Source organism: Bufo gargarizans, chromosome 1, assembly GCF_014858855.1.
Source record: "Bufo gargarizans isolate SCDJY-AF-19 chromosome 1, ASM1485885v1, whole genome shotgun sequence".
Classification (NCBI taxonomy): Eukaryota; Metazoa; Chordata; class Amphibia; order Anura; family Bufonidae; genus Bufo; species Bufo gargarizans.
In genome coordinates this window covers 619,596,912-619,613,739 of record NC_058080.1, presented here as the reverse complement: position 1 = coordinate 619,613,739, position 16,828 = coordinate 619,596,912, and the positions used below count along the sequence as shown (strand labels likewise).

Here is a 16,828-nt window from a genome sequence, read left to right as displayed (position 1 = left end):
GATCCGTTTGAAGATGACACAATATGGCTCAATCTTCAAACGGATCCGTCCCCCATTGACTTTCAATGTAAAAGTCTGGACGGATCCGTTCAGGCTAATTTCACACTTAGCCATTTTTTGACAATATAATGCAGACGGATCCGTTCTGAACGGAGCCAACGTCTGCATTATATGAGCGGATCCGTTCAGAACGCTAGTGTGAAAGTAGCCTAAGCCGACGTGTACCGATGATGTGGACGAAGTACAATCTCCATGAGTCGTTGGAACGTGGTGGGGGGACCATGCAGACCAAAGGGTAACACTTTATACTGATACAGCCCCTCAGTGGTGACAAAGGCAGTTTTCTCCTTGGCAGCCTCCGTTAAGGGCACCTGCCAGTAGCCCTTCGTGAGGTCCAAAACAGAAAAATATTGGGCTTGTACTAACCTACCTCTCGAAAGGCTCATCTACCCGGGGAATGGGATACGCATCGAAATTGGATACTTCGTTTAGTTTGCGAAAATTGTTACAGAACCGTAACGTCCCGTCCGGCTTCGGTATTAAGACTATCAGACTGGCCCATTTACTTTTGGACTCCTCAATGACGTCTAGCTGCAGCATTAGCTGGACTTCCTCCGCGATGGCTTGTCACCGAGCCTCGTGTACCCGATATGGTTTTAACCAGACTTTTGCCTGAGGCTCAGTGACAATGTCATGCTGGATTATGGAAGTGCGTCCAGGGAGGTCTGAGAACACATCCGTGTTCCCACTAATGAACTCCCTGGTTTCCTAAGCCTGTTTAGAGGAGAGGCTGTGAGTAATTTTTACTGTAGCAACAGCTTCTCTTGCTTCAGACCAAGGAGACTGAACCTTTTCTCCTACAAAACCTGGCCGCAGGCAGTCTTCAGTAGAGGACTCCCTATCTTTCCATGCTTTTAGTAAATTCACATGGTACACCTGCTCTGGCTTTCACTGCCCCGGTTGGTGTTCCTTGTAATTTACCTCTCTCACTTTCTCGAGTACCTCGTAGGGCCCCTGCCACCTAGCTAGGAACTTACTGTCTACGGTTGGTACCAGAACCAAAACCCGATCACCCGAATAAAGTTCTGGACCCGAGCCTGCCGATTATAGACCCTATTCTGGGCTCGCTGCGCTGCCTCCATATGCTCCCTGACCATAGGCAAAACTGTCTCCATCCATCCTTGCATCTGGGTGACGTACTCAATAACACTTTTGTGGGGTGTGGGTTGTTGTTCCTATGCTTCTTTGGCTATGTCCAACAGACCGCGAGAGTGTCTGCCATATAGCAGTTCAAAGGGCCAGAACCCAGTAGAGGCCTAGGGCACCTCTCGCACTGCGAACATGAGATAAGGCAGAAGAAGGTCCCAGTCCCTGCCATCCTTAGACACCACTATTTTTAACATGTTTTTTAATGTTTGATTAAATCTCTCTACCAGGCCATCCGTTGGCAGATGACACACAGACGTCTGTAGCCGTTTTATGTGGAGAAACTTACAGAGTTCCCTCATGACCTTGGACATAAAAGGGGTCCCTTGGTCAGTCAGAACCTCTTTAGGTAGACCTACTCGAGAACATTAACTCCTTAGCTATGAGTTTGGCGGATGTATGTCACAGTGGCACCGCCTCCGGGTACCGAGTGGTATAGTCGAGGGCGACCAAGATGTGTGGGTACTGGGCCTATAAGATCCATAGCGATTCGCTTGAACGCTGTGGGATACTTATCTGGCAGATTGGGCAAGACTTACAAAACTCTCTGAACACACTGGGCCAATAAAACCACTGCAGTATCCGGTCCTGCATTTTCTGCCACCCCAAGTGACCCCCAAGAACATGTTGGTGGGCAAGCTCCAATATGAGCTTGTGATACACCTTGGGCACCACCAGCTGTTCAATATGCTCACCCCGTAGTTGGTTTACCCGATACAGCATTTCCTGGTGAACGGCAAAATGGGGAAACATCGACAGCCTCAGGTTTTTGTGTTTTACCATCAATTATTACAATATTCTCCCAGTTCCGGGATAAGATTGGATCCTGGTGTTGTGCGGTTCCAAAATTTTCACCGGAGACACTAAGGTCTGCCAATTCAGGACCCGGTGGCAAGTCCTTGACATCTTCTACCAACACACTCAGCAGGGTTGTCTCCCCTTCTTCCACTGAAGTGGCGGTCACCCATACCGCTGGCCCTTCGGCCTTGGGTTCCCAGGGTTCCTGCCTCCTGCCCGAGACAGGCCACTCTGCTGAAGTTACCCCTGACGCAGAGGCATCAACAACTCTCACAGCCGGCCACAGGCCCAGGAAGCACAGAAAGTCTCTCCCTTTTATTAGTTCATAAATTAAAGTGGTGGCCACGAACACCTCGTGGGTCCACTTGCCGCCTCCCGTGGATAGAGACACCAGGGCAGTGGGATAGTCCTTTAAATCTCCATTCTCCATGTATGCACACGACCATGATTTTTCGGCCAGTATACTCGTCAGGCCGCACCAGGGAGTGTCAGTTCTACCTGGCACAGGAGGCCTATTGTCTATAGTCTCTGGGATACCTGATGCACACAGCTTCCTGGCGTACGAGTTGCGGTATCCATATTTAGTCTCCATGGGTTCGCCGCCGATGGGGACAGTCGGCCCATATGTGGCCAGGCTCCTGACACAGCCAGCATACTATCTGAGCTGCGCCAAAGGGGGGGGGGGGGGTAAACCCCGGGCGGGCTTGGTTGGCACAAATTTCTAGGTCTGGGATTGAGATTGCTGGGGTTTGGCTGCCCCCCTCCCAAATTCCTGGTAGCCTCATAGCATTCAACCAGGTCCACCATCTCAAGGGCATTACCAGGAGCCACCTGGCCGATCCAGTGTTGGAGGGGGTATGGCAAAGCCCTCCAGAACACATCAGCCAACAGACGGTCCAACATAGCAGTGGGACTCGGCCCATATGTGGCCAGGCTCCTGACACAGCCAGCATACTATCTGAGCTGGGCCAAAGGGGGGGGGGGGGGGGGGTAAACCCCGGGCGGGCTTGGTTGGCACAAGTTTCTAGGTCTGGGATTGAGATTGCTGGGGTTTGGCTGCCCCCCTCCAAAATTCCTGGTAGCCTCATAGCATTCCACCAGGTCCACCATCTCAAGGGCATTACCAGGAGCCACCTGGCCGATCCAGTGTTGGAGGGGGTATGGCAAAGCCCTCCAGAACACATCAGCCAACAGACGGTCCAACATAGCAGTGGGACTCAGTACGTCAGGTTGAAGCCATTTTTGAAACAGGTGTAATAAGGTATAATACTGGGGCCTCGCGGGCTCAGCCGGGTTAAACTCCCACTGATGCACCCGCTGGGCCCGGACTAATACATTCACCCCTAGTCTCGCCAGGATTTCACCCTTTACTGTCGGGTAATCAGCCGCTTGAGCATCCATTAAGTCAAAATACACCTGCTGGGGTCCAGACGCCAGGAACGGAGCGACAACCTCAGCCCATTGCTCCTGGGGTAGCTTCTCTCTCACGGCTACCTTCTCGAAGATCGCCAAATAGGTCTCGATGTCGTCTGTGGGGGTCATCTTGGGGATCGCTGCACAGATTGCTTTCCGGGCATCGTGGACGCTCTGGGATGCTCCTGCTGCTTGTAAAACTATCACATGTTATAACAGCAGCTGTTTTTTTTTCCTGCTGTTGCTTATTGGCCTCCCGCCGAGGTAATCAGTCTCAGCTGACCCTGCCTGCTGGGTTTTTTATAGGCCAGTCAAGACCCGGCCTGGAATGTGGGGAGTAGTCACCCACCCAGCACTTTGCCTACTCCCAGTAAGAGCCGTCCCGGATCAGCTATACAGCCATACCAAAATAGTAAAGTGTCAATCAGCATTAGCTGCCGCTGACACCTGAAAATACTGGCTCTTACTTCACAGAGGCCAGGAACCTTGGTGACACATACCTTCCGTTAACAACGGACCCTTGCGCCTTACTACAATAGGAATGTGATGCTTATGTTTTATACTTGTACCCAGATTGCTGTAAGTAGGTAGGGAACCAGTATGGCCTGTGTGTTGAATGCAATACATGGATTACGAGCTCCACTGGAGACAGCAAGCAATGATTATGTCTGTAAGGTGCTGCGGAATGTCAATGCCAAATAAAATAAATTAATCATGCTGCAGTATACTATACCTAGTTATCTCTTCCTTCAGTTTACACGGATCTTCAACATAGAATTTAACCCCAAAATAAAGAGTATAGGGAGGGCCAGCTATAAAATATAAAAGAGCAGAAGAAATGTTATATATGTAATATATTTAAAATCATATACTAATTTTTCACAATAATAGCAGTAACTATACAATAAACACTAAGCTTTAACCCTAAGTGGCCAGGTTTATGGAAAAAGCAGATGGGGCCAGTGCTCCGCTCTTTCCATAACTACCATTATAGTGAATGGTAGCTACGCAAACAGTGTAGCAGAACAAGCTATGCTGCTTTCCTAACTCTGGAATTACAGATTCTACTAAGATGGAACTTTTTGCGCCAAAATGTCTCCACAATTTTGAGATAAAATTAATTACATTAAATGTATTAATTACAGTAGCTGAAGGACCCGGCTTCACTCGGGTATATTAAATCTATTTCATTAAATGTTTGTGTGTGTTGTTAAAAGATCTCAACACTATCAACTATAACAGTGACATCTACAGCACCTCGCCCCCATCAGACTCCCTGTCTTCCATCTGGCGCAAGGCCTGGACAGATACAAGGATGTCCTTTTAAACAGCTCACTCTAAGACAGCAGCACTCTGCTGTCTGAGTGTGAGCTGCAGGAAGAAAGTCACCGTCCCTCCCACCCCTGCAGCTGAAAGAAGTTGATTTTTTACTTCATTTTTTTAATCCCTGTCAGCTAAGGAGTGGGAGGGGGTGTGGTATAACCAAATGGGGTGTGGCTTAGAGGGACCTAGAAGTTGATTTTTAACTTCATTTTTTCAATCCCCGTCGGCGGAGTGGGATGGGGCGTGGCAGGCCTAACCAGATAAGGGGCGTGGCTTAGCAGGACCTGGGGTGGGGTTTTAAATTAGTCTTTTGAGGGTGGACACATTGTGGCAGGGGGCGTGTCTTGGCTCCTTCCAGCAAGAGTGACGCCCCTCTGGGCACCTTACTGGCTCATTTGCATACCAAATACACTGGATTGTCAGAGGATAAAAACATCTATTTCTGGAACAAAGGCACATCTGGAAATAAGGTACTAAGTGCTATTAGGCCATGGCTTTACTTCAATAGCGATTATCCTGGTGACAGATTTATTTTAAAGCTCACCTACAGCAGTAAAGAAAAATGGCTGCGTTGTTATCGAAACCTGGAGTAAAACTGTGTATGTGGAGGCTAACGGCTCTGCGAGCTTCTATTGGCTGATAAGGGTCATGTGACCAAATTTCTATTGGCTCATGCATTTTTTGGAAATATCTCAGGAACGGTACGTCCTAGAGAGCTGAGACCCAGTCTAAAACCTTCCCGGAAACCTGATGTACCTGTGCGCCAAATTTTGTGATTGTGAATGTGATGGTACGGATTCCTCTAAATGACATACATACACACACACATACATACACTCAGCTTTATATATTAGATTAAATAAGAGGCTTCCTTTGATTCCCTATTATTAAGCTAGTTAAAACTGTATAGGGTTGCTAATGCTTTCATCCATCTTCCACTAGGTCCATGCATACCTGATCTGGTAAGTACACTTTGAGGCAAAATGCATTTCTGAGAAGCCTGTGACCCCTGGTCCTTGTATTCAATATTGAGCTATTGCCTTGATGCGGTGACCGCGGTGATGTGGTGATATGCAAATATTTCCCCTAATATTATTGCAGGGATAAAATGATGAACCATTTCAAATATTCAGGTACATGGCTAGAGGAAATTATATACGACAATACAATTCCAATTTCCATCCTGAAAAATAAGATGAAATCTGATTGGTTGCTATGGGTAACTAGGCCAGTTGTAAATTACACCCGTTTTGATCAATCTCATTGAATGTGTATATAACCATAATGTCTACTCTCTACTCACGTGGTTGCCAAGTGTCCTGAATTTGGACGGGACTGTCTATGAAAATCGGGGACAGTCCCGGCAAATTTGAGTGTCTTTGGCCAAAAATAGGCGAGGCTAACATAAACCCCGTCCATAAGTGGGTGTTTCCCTGGCATGGTCAGGGCGTTCCCAGGGGAAGAGCTTATGTGCCCAGATTTTACCAACTGAAGCGTTGGTAAGAATGTATTTTATATCTCCAATCACTATACATATACTGCCATTCTTCTCACTACACCGTTCACATCACAATATGGACACGGTAATATTATCGACTCATTAGTCTATTCTAGACAAAATCTACTGCCATAATACCGCAGGCAATACTTCCAAATCACAATATGTCTACTGCTATAGTATCTACTCGCTATTCTACTCCAAGTAAAATCTTCGAATCACAGTATGTCTATTCATTATGGCAACAACAAATTCAGTGGGAAAAAAATTAATGAGATCCAGGCGTATCTAAGCCAACAGACGTCAACTGGAGGTAACAGGCATCTCCAAACTGTCAGACGCTACATATTTTGTTATTTCAGTATCTCATTACATTAGATGTGTTATTGTGCGCACTGCTAATCCTGTAAAACACCCTATTCTGATAGATAATCTCGCTAAGCCTTGTCGCATACAAATCTATGGCAGATCTGGAGAGCACACTCATACAATGTACTTACTGCTAATCAAGTCTTTGTGTTCTGAAATAGTCTTTGCTGGATCCAGCCAGTACTGTGTGGAAACAATAAAAAGATGCTGTATATTAGTACAATAGCAAAATAAAAAATTGAACGAAGTATATATGCAATGTAGATTTACATTTTATTTCATGTTTTAATGGTGCATTTTTCATTTAAATAATAATCACGCCTTCCATTAAAGAGGTTGTCCAGGTTAAGAGCTGAACCCGGACATATCCCTTTCTTCACCCAGGCAACCCCCCTAATATGCCTTTCATGCTCCGATGCTCTCCCTTGCCCGGCACTCTATAATGCAGGGCAGGGGCTTTTTTGTTTACTAACTTACACTGCTAGGCAGAGGTTTCCGCCTAGCAGTGTTCCTGGTGACGTCACCATCATTAATAGGCAGGCTTTAGCGCTGCCAAAGCCCTAGGCTTTAGGCCGCCCATTAGTGCCGGTGATGTCACCGGAAACACTGCTAGATGGAAGCCTCCGCTTAACAGAGACCCAGTATGTCACCAGATCTGCTGAAAAAGAGAGCTCATCTCAGAGGGGCTGCCTGGATGAAGAAGGGGATATAATCCGGGCTCAGCTTTGAACCCGGACAACCCCTTTAAGCAGCATTGCACGGTTCCCTATCCATGACAGAGCACAGTAGTGCACCGAAGGATAAACGTAGGCCGGACAGCGCTCTGCCGCTTTCCTGTATTAGACCCTCCTTGGTTGAGAAGACCAGGCTTCTGCACTGTTTTCTCAACTAGACCCCCCAAAGTCTCACTCCTGCACAGTTCAATTCTGTCTCCCAGCCCACCTGCAAAGAACTTTACGGCTTATTTGCAGATATAATGTAAGGCTACTTTTACACAAGCGTTTTTTGCTGGATCCGGCAGGGTTCAGCAAAAACGCTTCCGTTACTGATGATACAACCATCTGCATTCGTTATGAACAGAACCGGTTGTATTATCTTTAACATAGCCAAGACGGATCCGTCATGAACACCATTGAAGGTCAATTGAGGACGGATCAGTTTTCTATTGTGGCAGAGAAAACGTATCCGTCCCCATTTACTTGCATACTGCTCTCCGGCATGAGAACGGAAATGGAAGGCATTTTGGAGCATTTCGTTCTGTTCAGTTACGTTTTGTTTTTTTCCAGTATTGAGACCCTATGATGGCTCTCAATACCAGAATACATTAACGCTAGTGTGAAAGTAGCCTAACAAAAGGCACAGGCATGAGAATTCAGGGCAAGGCTAAATAACAAAGGGGAGGGGCTGGCAGAGGAAGAAGGTGGAGCTAGGGTGCGCCAAATAACTTGGGCCCGCCCTCACTGTACTTAAATGTTACGTATATGAAAAAAAGCTTTATTTCTCCAGAATGCTGCGTTGGATCTATAAATGAAAGGAACAATTACATTTTCCTGCACCTGCACATTGTGAATCGTTTAAAGTAGATGTCCCACGAAAAATATTCTACATTTTTCAAACCAATCAGCCGTATCAAGCGCCCAACGGATCCCCTTCATTATAATGGCGTTCGCTAGATCTCCAACGTAAATGCCATCTTTCTGCTGGATAAATATTTTCTTTATTTTCTTTATTTAACTCACTTATACAGTGCCAAAATATTCTGCAGCGCTTTAAAGACACAATCACGCACTGTCCCCAGTGGAGCTCACAATCCAAGTCCCCTATGGGCCTTTCACAGGGGCGAGTATTCCGCGTGGGTGAAATGCGTGAGGTGAACACATTGTACCCGCACTAAATCCAGACTCATTAATTTCTATGGTGCTGTGCACATGAGCGGTGATTTTCATGCATCACTTGTGCGTTGTGTGAAAATCGCAGCATGCTCCTCTTTGTGCGTTTTCCATGCAACGCAGGCCCCATAGAAGTGAATTGGGCTGCGTGAAAATCGCAAGCAAGTGCTGATTCGGTGTGATTTTCACGCACGGTTTCTAGGAGACGATCGGGATGGAGACCCGATCATTATTATTTTCCCTTATAACATGGTTATAAGGGAAAATAATAGCATTCTGAATACAGAATGCATAGTAAAATAGTGCTGGAGGGGTTAAAAGAAAACAAAAAATAATTTAACTCACCTTAATCCACTTGATCGCACAGCCGGCATCTCTTCTGTCTTCATCTTTGCTGTGCACAGGAAAATGATCTGTGGTGACGTCACTGCGGTCATCACATGATCCATCACCATGGTGATGGATTATGTGATTTTTTTTTTTTTTGGAAAGCCCAAAATCGTGCTCTCACCTCGTGCAACAAAATCGTGCCAGGAGCTTCAACAAGGTCTGGGCTCTCCCTGGAGGGAGAGCCCAAGGGGTTTGGCAGGGGGGTGAGGAACCAGATGGCCACACACACCCCCCCTAGACCTCAAGGAGGGGGTACCCATTAGGGCGCCTCAACCCTTGAAAATCCTAGTGACACACAAACGTGGAAAAGTGCACACAGTGACATAAAAAATAAATAAGTGAAATGTTTGCCGTAAGGCCCGGACATTCGGCCGGAATTATAAATAGAGGTGTGTGCTAAAATTGTGAGAAAGAAGTGCATGTGCAAATGTGCCGTCACTCTATGGGCCAGGACACCCGTGAGTTCAGGCACCCCGGGGACACCACCCCTGGGGCACTACCACTTTTGGGCTTTCAACACAACCCGTCCTCATGGCTTCGATCCAGCAGAGCTCAAAGATCACTTCGCATAGGCGTATTCCCGCCACCCATGCTCCATGACCCAGAGTTGCCGTGTGGTTCTTCATTCCGCTCAACAACCTGGGCGAACCATGGTTGGAGTACAGCCTGGAGCGTAGCTCTACAGGACTGAAGAACAGATACTACACTTGATCTTAGCCAAAAGGCCGAGAAGCGATGGATCATGTGATGGACCATTTGATGAGCACAGTGACGTCATCAAAGGTCTATTCCTCAAAGAAGAAGACAGAAGAGAAGCCGGGCTGCGCGATCAAGTGGATTAAGGCGAGTTAAATTTAGATTTATTTATTTTTAACCCCTCCAGCCCTATTGTACTATGCATTCTGTACTAAGAATGCTATTATTTTCCCTTATAACCATGTTATAAGGGAAAATAATAAAATCTACACAACACCTAACCCAAACCCGAACGTCTGTGAAGAAGTCTGGGATCGGGTTTGGGTACCAAACATGCAGATTTTTCTCACGCGCGTGCAAAACGCATTACAATGTTTTGCACTGGTGCGGAAAAATTGTGCATTTTCCCGCAACACACCAGCATCTTATCCGGGCCAAAAACATGACGCCCGTGTGAAAGAGGCCTATCAGTATGTCTTTGGAGAGTGGGAAGAAACCGGAGTACGCAGAGGAAACCTACACAAAATCTATGCAGCTGTTGTCCTGGGCCTGAACCCAAGACCTCAGTGCTACAAGGCACCTCTGCTAATTACTGAGCCATTGTGCTACTGTTGATATCAAGCGATCTGTACAGTGAACCTGGAATTTTTATAGGGAAACATGTGCGAGACTTGCCTATGTGACACATTTTATATAACCTACCTTACATTCTTCTTTGTTTTATTCTAAGCTGGGTTCATGTCAAAGCTTGTGTAACAAACCAGGTATGCTGCATGAACGCTGAATAGAACGGAAACATATCAGTGCCCCATTATCATACGCATTTTGGCAGAGTGTGTATGGGAGCGAGGAGGATGAACAGCTGTAGACACCTCAGGCGGTGCCTGAATTCGGGGCAGGAACAGAACTGGAGAGGAAAAATTCATCCTGTATATATGATCTATTTACCTATAGTATGGTCTGTAATTTGGGGATTTTTCAGGATATTCTGAAAATATAAAGCCCATCACAGCAGTCACACCTAATAACCAGGGTCCTGTCTGTGACTCCAGTTTACCAACAAGCTAGATGTAGCAGATAATTTTACAGCAGATTTTGCCATAAATCCACAGCAAAAGTAATATGAGTTAAGCATTGGTTCTCCTTATGGTGAGTGAGCTGAGGAAGGGATTATTACAGGCAATGGTTTATGGGAAACAGGTATGCAAATTAGCTCTCCAGAAGAAAGCAAGCGGTCTCTCTAGTGCCACCTGTGGGTAAGGAGAACAGTTCCAAGAGCAAGTCATCTCAATCGGCCAACTTGTACCCTGCTCTGTTCTGAGGAGGGGCGAGAAGCCCGAAACAGCTGTCTACGGATGAGCGTCTCTGGTTTGGCTGCTATCCTTAGCCAGGTTTCAAGGCTCATTTAATGGGTTGGGCATGACTTACAAGGTAGCTACCCATAGGTGCTACTAGAGAACGTTTTTTTCCCCTGGAGGACAGCTAGGGTGGATACCTTATTCATAGCAAAAGGTGAAATTCAATATAATGAGAAAGTTGTGCGTTGAAAATATGCAGAATGCTCATTCTTCTACACTGATTTTTTTCACTTCCCGTGGTAACGTAAACGGTCACAGTTTGTGGTGTGAACGTTGCACTATAAATCTGCTGTAATTTCACTAAGTCTGAATGTGGGGCTAATGTCCCTCACTCTCTACAAAAAGAGAAAAAAAAAAAAAAAAATGAATATAACAAACTATTAATATATGATCGTGCCATGTAATCCAATATTACACCAATTCATTTTTATCTATAGTGTTTAAGCACATTATGGAAGTTCTGGAGAATCAAAACAACCTAAAGCAATCTATTAAAAAAGAGATTATCAGGACAAAAATGTAATTAGCAGATAAAAAGCTAATTATGCCAAGAAGAGTGGAATTGCCTTCCTACAGGAAAGGAGAATTAACCCTGAAATCAGCAAACACTCATGCATCAATCATTCTACACTAGGAAAAATGAAGTAATTATATAATTAGTAGAAACATTGGCGCATACAATTCCACATTGCCCAATTTTTACAACCAAGCACTGGCAGTTTTCTTTTTTTGAAAAGGGGGGGGTAATCAGAAAATGACCTAAATTAAGTTTTTAGATGAAACATATTTTTAAAGAATTTTAAGGGAATATTTTAATTCTTCCATGTTTCGATACCGGCAAATAAGCAGGGCTTTTTTTTTTACTACGTACAATTGCTCATTAGCAATTATCTGGTGTAAAAGTGCCTCTGATTACCCGATGAATCAGCAAAATGCTTGTTCATCGGGTATCAGATCATTTGTGCGGTCGCCTAAATCATCGTTTGCCGGCAGCAGATCATACTGTCTAAACATCACTCTGTACGGGGGGCGATCAGCGGTGTCCTTTTCTGACAAGTATGCAATCACATGGCAATCGCTTGCTACATCAGGCCATGTAAAGGAGCATTTACACCTAATAAAATGGCACTTACTTTTCTGTAGAGATCAATTTTCAGTAGTCATCTCATTATCATTACTGACAGGATTACGACAACAGATAACACAAGATCTGCCATTCACAATAGGTGATATTCACAGCTTATCTACTTCCCCTCTCTGCACAATGACCTCCACAAAGAAAGCCTAGAAAACGCTACAATAGAAGCTAATGAATAGCTGTCCATTTTCCCTATATTGCTGCTGTAAAACATCTTTACGCGATGGTAACAAAAGCTTAGGCAAGATGGCGACCCCCATGTACAAAAGGAAAATATATACTTAGAAATTTTAAAAAAAGAGAAAAAAATGAATATTTTCTTAAATCATTAATTCTATACACAGTATAAGAGTAATACATTCCCTTCAAGGTTTTCGTAACTTTTTTCTTTTCTTTTTTTGTTTGTTGAAAAAGCGTCATGAAATTCAAGCGCTTTTATTAGTTTCTTTTGTTATTGGTAGCAGAAAATGGCAGATTTTTTACATGTAAGGCTACTTTCACACTAGCGTTCGGGGCTCCGCTTGTGAGTTCCGTTTGAAGGCTCTCACAAGCGGCCCCGAACGCATCCGTCCAGCCCTAATGCATTCTGAGTGGATGCGGATCCGCTCAGAATGCATCAGTCTGGCAGCCTTTGTCCTCCGCTCAGCAGACGGACACCTGAATGCTGCTTGCAGCGTTCGGGTGTCTGCCTGGCCGTGCGGAGGCAAACGGATCCGTCCAGACTTACAATGTAAGTCAATGGGGGTGGATCCGTTTGAAGGTGACACTACAGGGAGTGCAGAATTATTAGGCAAGTTGTATTTTTGAGGATTAATTTTATTATTGAACAACAACCATGTTCTCAATGAACCCAAAAAACTCATTAATATCAAAGCTGAATATTTTTGGAAGTAGTTTTTAGTTTGTTTTTGGTTTTAGCTATTTTAGGGGGATATCTGTGTGTGCAGGTGACTATTACTGTGCATAATTATTAGGCAACTTAACAAAAAACAAATATATATCCATTTCAATTATTAATTTTTACCAGTGAAACCAATATAACAGCTCAACATTCACAAATATACATTTCTGACATTCAAAAACAAAACAAAAACAAATCAGTGACCAATATAGCCACCTTTCTTTGCAAGGACACTCAAAAGCCTGCCATCCATGGATTCTGTCAGTGTTTTGATCTGTTCACCATCAACATTGCGTGCAGCAGCAACCACAGCCTCCCAGACACTGTTCAGAGAGGTGTACTGTTTTCCCTCCTTGTAAATCTCACATTTGATGATGGACCACAGGTCCTCAATGGGGTTCAGATCAGGTGAACAAGGAGGCCATGTCATTAGATTTTCTTCTTTTATACCCTTTCTTGCCAGCCACGCTGTGGAGTACTTGGACGTGTGTGATGGAGCATTGTCCTACATAATAATCATGTTTTTCTTGAAGGATGCAGACTTCTTCCTGTACCACTGCTTGAAGAAGGTGTCTTCCAGAAACTGGCAGTAGGACTGGGAGTTGAGCTTGACTCCATCCTCAACCCGAAAAGGCCCCACAAGCTCATCTTTGATGATACCAGCCCAAACCAGTACTCCACCTCGCTGGCGTCTGAGTCGGACTGGAGCTCTCTGCCCTTTACCAATCCAGCCACGGGCCCATCCATCTGGCCCATCAAAACTCACTCTCATTTCATCAGTCCATAAAACCTTAGAAAAATCAGTCTTGAGATATTTCTTGGCCCAGTCTTGACGTTTCAGCTTGTGTGTCTTGTTCAGTGGTGGTCGTCTTTCAGCCTTTCTTACCTGGGCCATGTCTCTGAGTATGTGCTTTTGGGCACTCCAGTGATGTTGCAGCTCTGAAATATGGCCAAACTGGTGGCAAGTGGCATCTTGGCAGCTGCACGCTTGACTTTTCTCAGTTCATGGGCAGTTATTTTGCGCCTTGGTTTTTCCACACGCTTCTTGCGACCCTGTTGACTATTTTGAATGAAACGCTTGCTTGTTCGATGATCACGCTTCAGAAGCTTTGCAATTTTAGGGTGCAATTTTAGAGTGCTGCATCCCTCTGCAAGATATCTCACTATTTTTGACTTTCACTTTTCTGAGCCTGTCAAGTCCTGCTTTTGACCCATTTTGCCAAAGGAAAGGAAGTTGCCTAATAAATATGCACACCTGATATAGGGTGTTGATGTCATTAGACCACACCCCTTCTCATTACAGAGATGCACATCACCTAATATGCTTAGTTGGTAGTAGGCTTTCGAGCCGATACAGCTTGGAGTAAGACAACATGCATAAAGAGGATGATGTGGTCAAAATACTCATTTGCCTAATAATTCTGCACTCCCTGTATATGGCTCAATTTTCAAACGGATCAGTCCCCCATTGACTTTCAATGTAAAGTCTGGACGGATCCGTCTGAGCTACTTTCACACTTAGAATTTTTTCTAAAATATAATGCAGACTGATCCGTTCTGAACGGATCCCATCATCTGCATTATATGAGCAGATCCATCTGTGCAGACACCAGACGGATCCGCTCTGAACGCAAGTGTGAAAGTGGCCTTAACCATGTGAAATCTGCAGAAATTCCAGCTCTTGTTGTCTTCCAAGGGACTCCACGCCATAGTTGAAATGACGGCTTCTATGGAAATATGCATGATTTCTCCCGTGGAATCTGCAGTTAAAGGGAATCTGTCACCTGCTTTTACCATTTTAAGCTGTCACCATTGCCATGTTCACTAAAGTACCTTATTTCCTGCAGTCGTCTTCTTAGGGCTCTTTCACACCTGCGTTATTGTCTTCCGGCATAGAATTCCGTCGTCGGGGCTCTATGCCGGAAGAATCCTGATCAGGATTATCCTAATGCATTCTGAATGGAGTGAAATCCGTTCAGGATGCATCAGGATGTCTTCAGTTCCGGAACGGAACGTTTTTTGGCCAGAGAAAATACAGCAGCACGCTGCGCTTTTTGCTCCGGCCAAAAAAACTGAAGACTTGCCGCAAGGCCGGATCCGGAATGAATGCCCATTGAAAGGCATTGATCCGGATCCGGCCTTAAGCTAAACGTCGTTTCGGCGCATTGCCGGATACGACGTTTAGCTTTTTTAGAGTGGTTACCATGGCTGCCGGGACGCTAAAGTCCTGGCAGCCATGGTAAAGTGTAGCGGGGAGCGGGGGAGCAGCATACTTACCATCCGTGCGGCTCCCGGGGCGCTCCAGAGTGACGTCAGGGCGCCCCAGGCGCATAGATGACGTGATCGCATGGCACGTCATCCATGCGCATGGGGCGCTCTGACGTCATTCTGGAGCACCCTGGGAGCTGCGCGGATGGTAAGTATGCTGCTCCCCCGCTCCTACTATGGCAACCAGGACTTAAATAGCGTCCTGGGTGCCATAGTAACACTGAAAGCATTTTGAAGACGGATCCGTCTTCAAATGCTTTCAGTACTCTTGCGTTTTTCCGGATCCGGCGTGTAATTCCGGCAAGTGGAGTACACGCCGGATCCGGACAACGCAAGTGTGAAAGAGGCCTTACTTTATTTTGTTTTGTTCTTTTGATAAAAAAAGCCCTTTTTGTGATATGCTAAGCTCCAAGGTTCCCAGAGGGGAGTTTTTTCCCTCTCTGGTGCCCAGTGACGCCCCCCTGCAGTGCCCAGCCCGCCTTAATTTGAATCCCAAGAACGCCTCCTGATCCTGAAATAACCTCCCACAGCCCGGCAAACGGTTCCGCCCCCTCCCCACGTCATAGTCTACCTTCTAGAAATGCCCCGTCCTTCTTCCTGTTGGCGGCCAGAAATCTTGCGCAGCCACAGTACCGCCTGCGCGATCATCAACCTCCTTCAGGGCAACAGCGCTCAGATTATGATTACGGGCTCGGTGCATGCCCAGTGAGACTTTTGAGGCTGTTGCCCTTAGGAGCTTGATGATCGCGCAGGCGGTACTGCGCCTGCGCGCGTTTTCTGGCCGCCGACAAAGGCATTTCTAGAAGGTAGACTATGACGTGGGGAGGGGGCGGAACCGTTTGCCGGGGCTGTGGGAGGTTATTTCAGGATCAGGAGGCGTTCTTGGGATTCAAATTAAGGCGGGCTGGGCACTGCAGGGGGGCGTCACTGGGCACCAGAGAGGGGAAAAAACGCCCCTCTGGGCACCTTGGAGCCTCATTAGCATATCATAAAAAGGGCTTTATCAAAAGGACAAAACAAAATAAAGTAAGAAGACGACTGCAGGAAATAAGGTACTTTAGTGAACATGGCAATGGTGACAGCTTAAAATGGTAAAAGCAGGTGACAGATTCCCTTTAAGAAATATGGTATGTATCACCCAATCGCGAGCAAGTAAAAAAATGGCGTTCATATATGGTAGTTTAAGTTGCAACTAATATAATTGATGGTGAACAAGAAAAGTAAAAGTCTGTCGTGAAGGCTGCCATTTTCAGATACATCAGAACAAACCTAAAGTGTAGCACGAATGACGCCATTGATATACGATCCTCTTTCGCAGTCACATAGCATTAGGGTTTCACGTTAGAAAGAGGAGGCCCTGTCTATCTGCTGATCATCAGTCACACACTGAAGACTAATGCTCCAACAATAGCACAGGGGATCCATTACACACACAGCATCAATTCACCGTCCTGTCTCATTCATCAGCATGTTATCAAACCGTGCAATAAACGTCTCATAAAGGCATACGATGAGAGGAAGAATCATCCCGACCGATGAGGTTGGTTATCCAGCTATCTTCGCAGACGCTGGCTTACATGA

The 16,828-nt window shown here is 45.6% G+C and overlaps 1 protein-coding gene and 1 pseudogene across 2 annotated transcripts in view; both read right to left on the bottom strand.

Annotated features, from left to right (window-relative positions):
* The window catches only part of EPB41L4A (erythrocyte membrane protein band 4.1 like 4A), a 251,276-nt gene that overhangs the window by 116,487 nt on the left and 117,961 nt on the right, over window positions 1-16,828 (bottom strand). For both annotated transcript variants that reach the window (XM_044275942.1, XM_044275943.1), the window contains 2 exons: window positions 6,739-6,790; window positions 4,151-4,229 (listed from right to left, as the gene is read on the bottom strand). In XM_044275942.1, the coding sequence (XP_044131877.1) occupies window positions 4,151-4,229; window positions 6,739-6,790 (131 nt within the window). The remainder of the gene's footprint in view (window positions 1-4,150; window positions 4,230-6,738; window positions 6,791-16,828) is intronic.
* LOC122925213 lies at window positions 9,541-9,623 on the bottom strand (annotated as a pseudogene).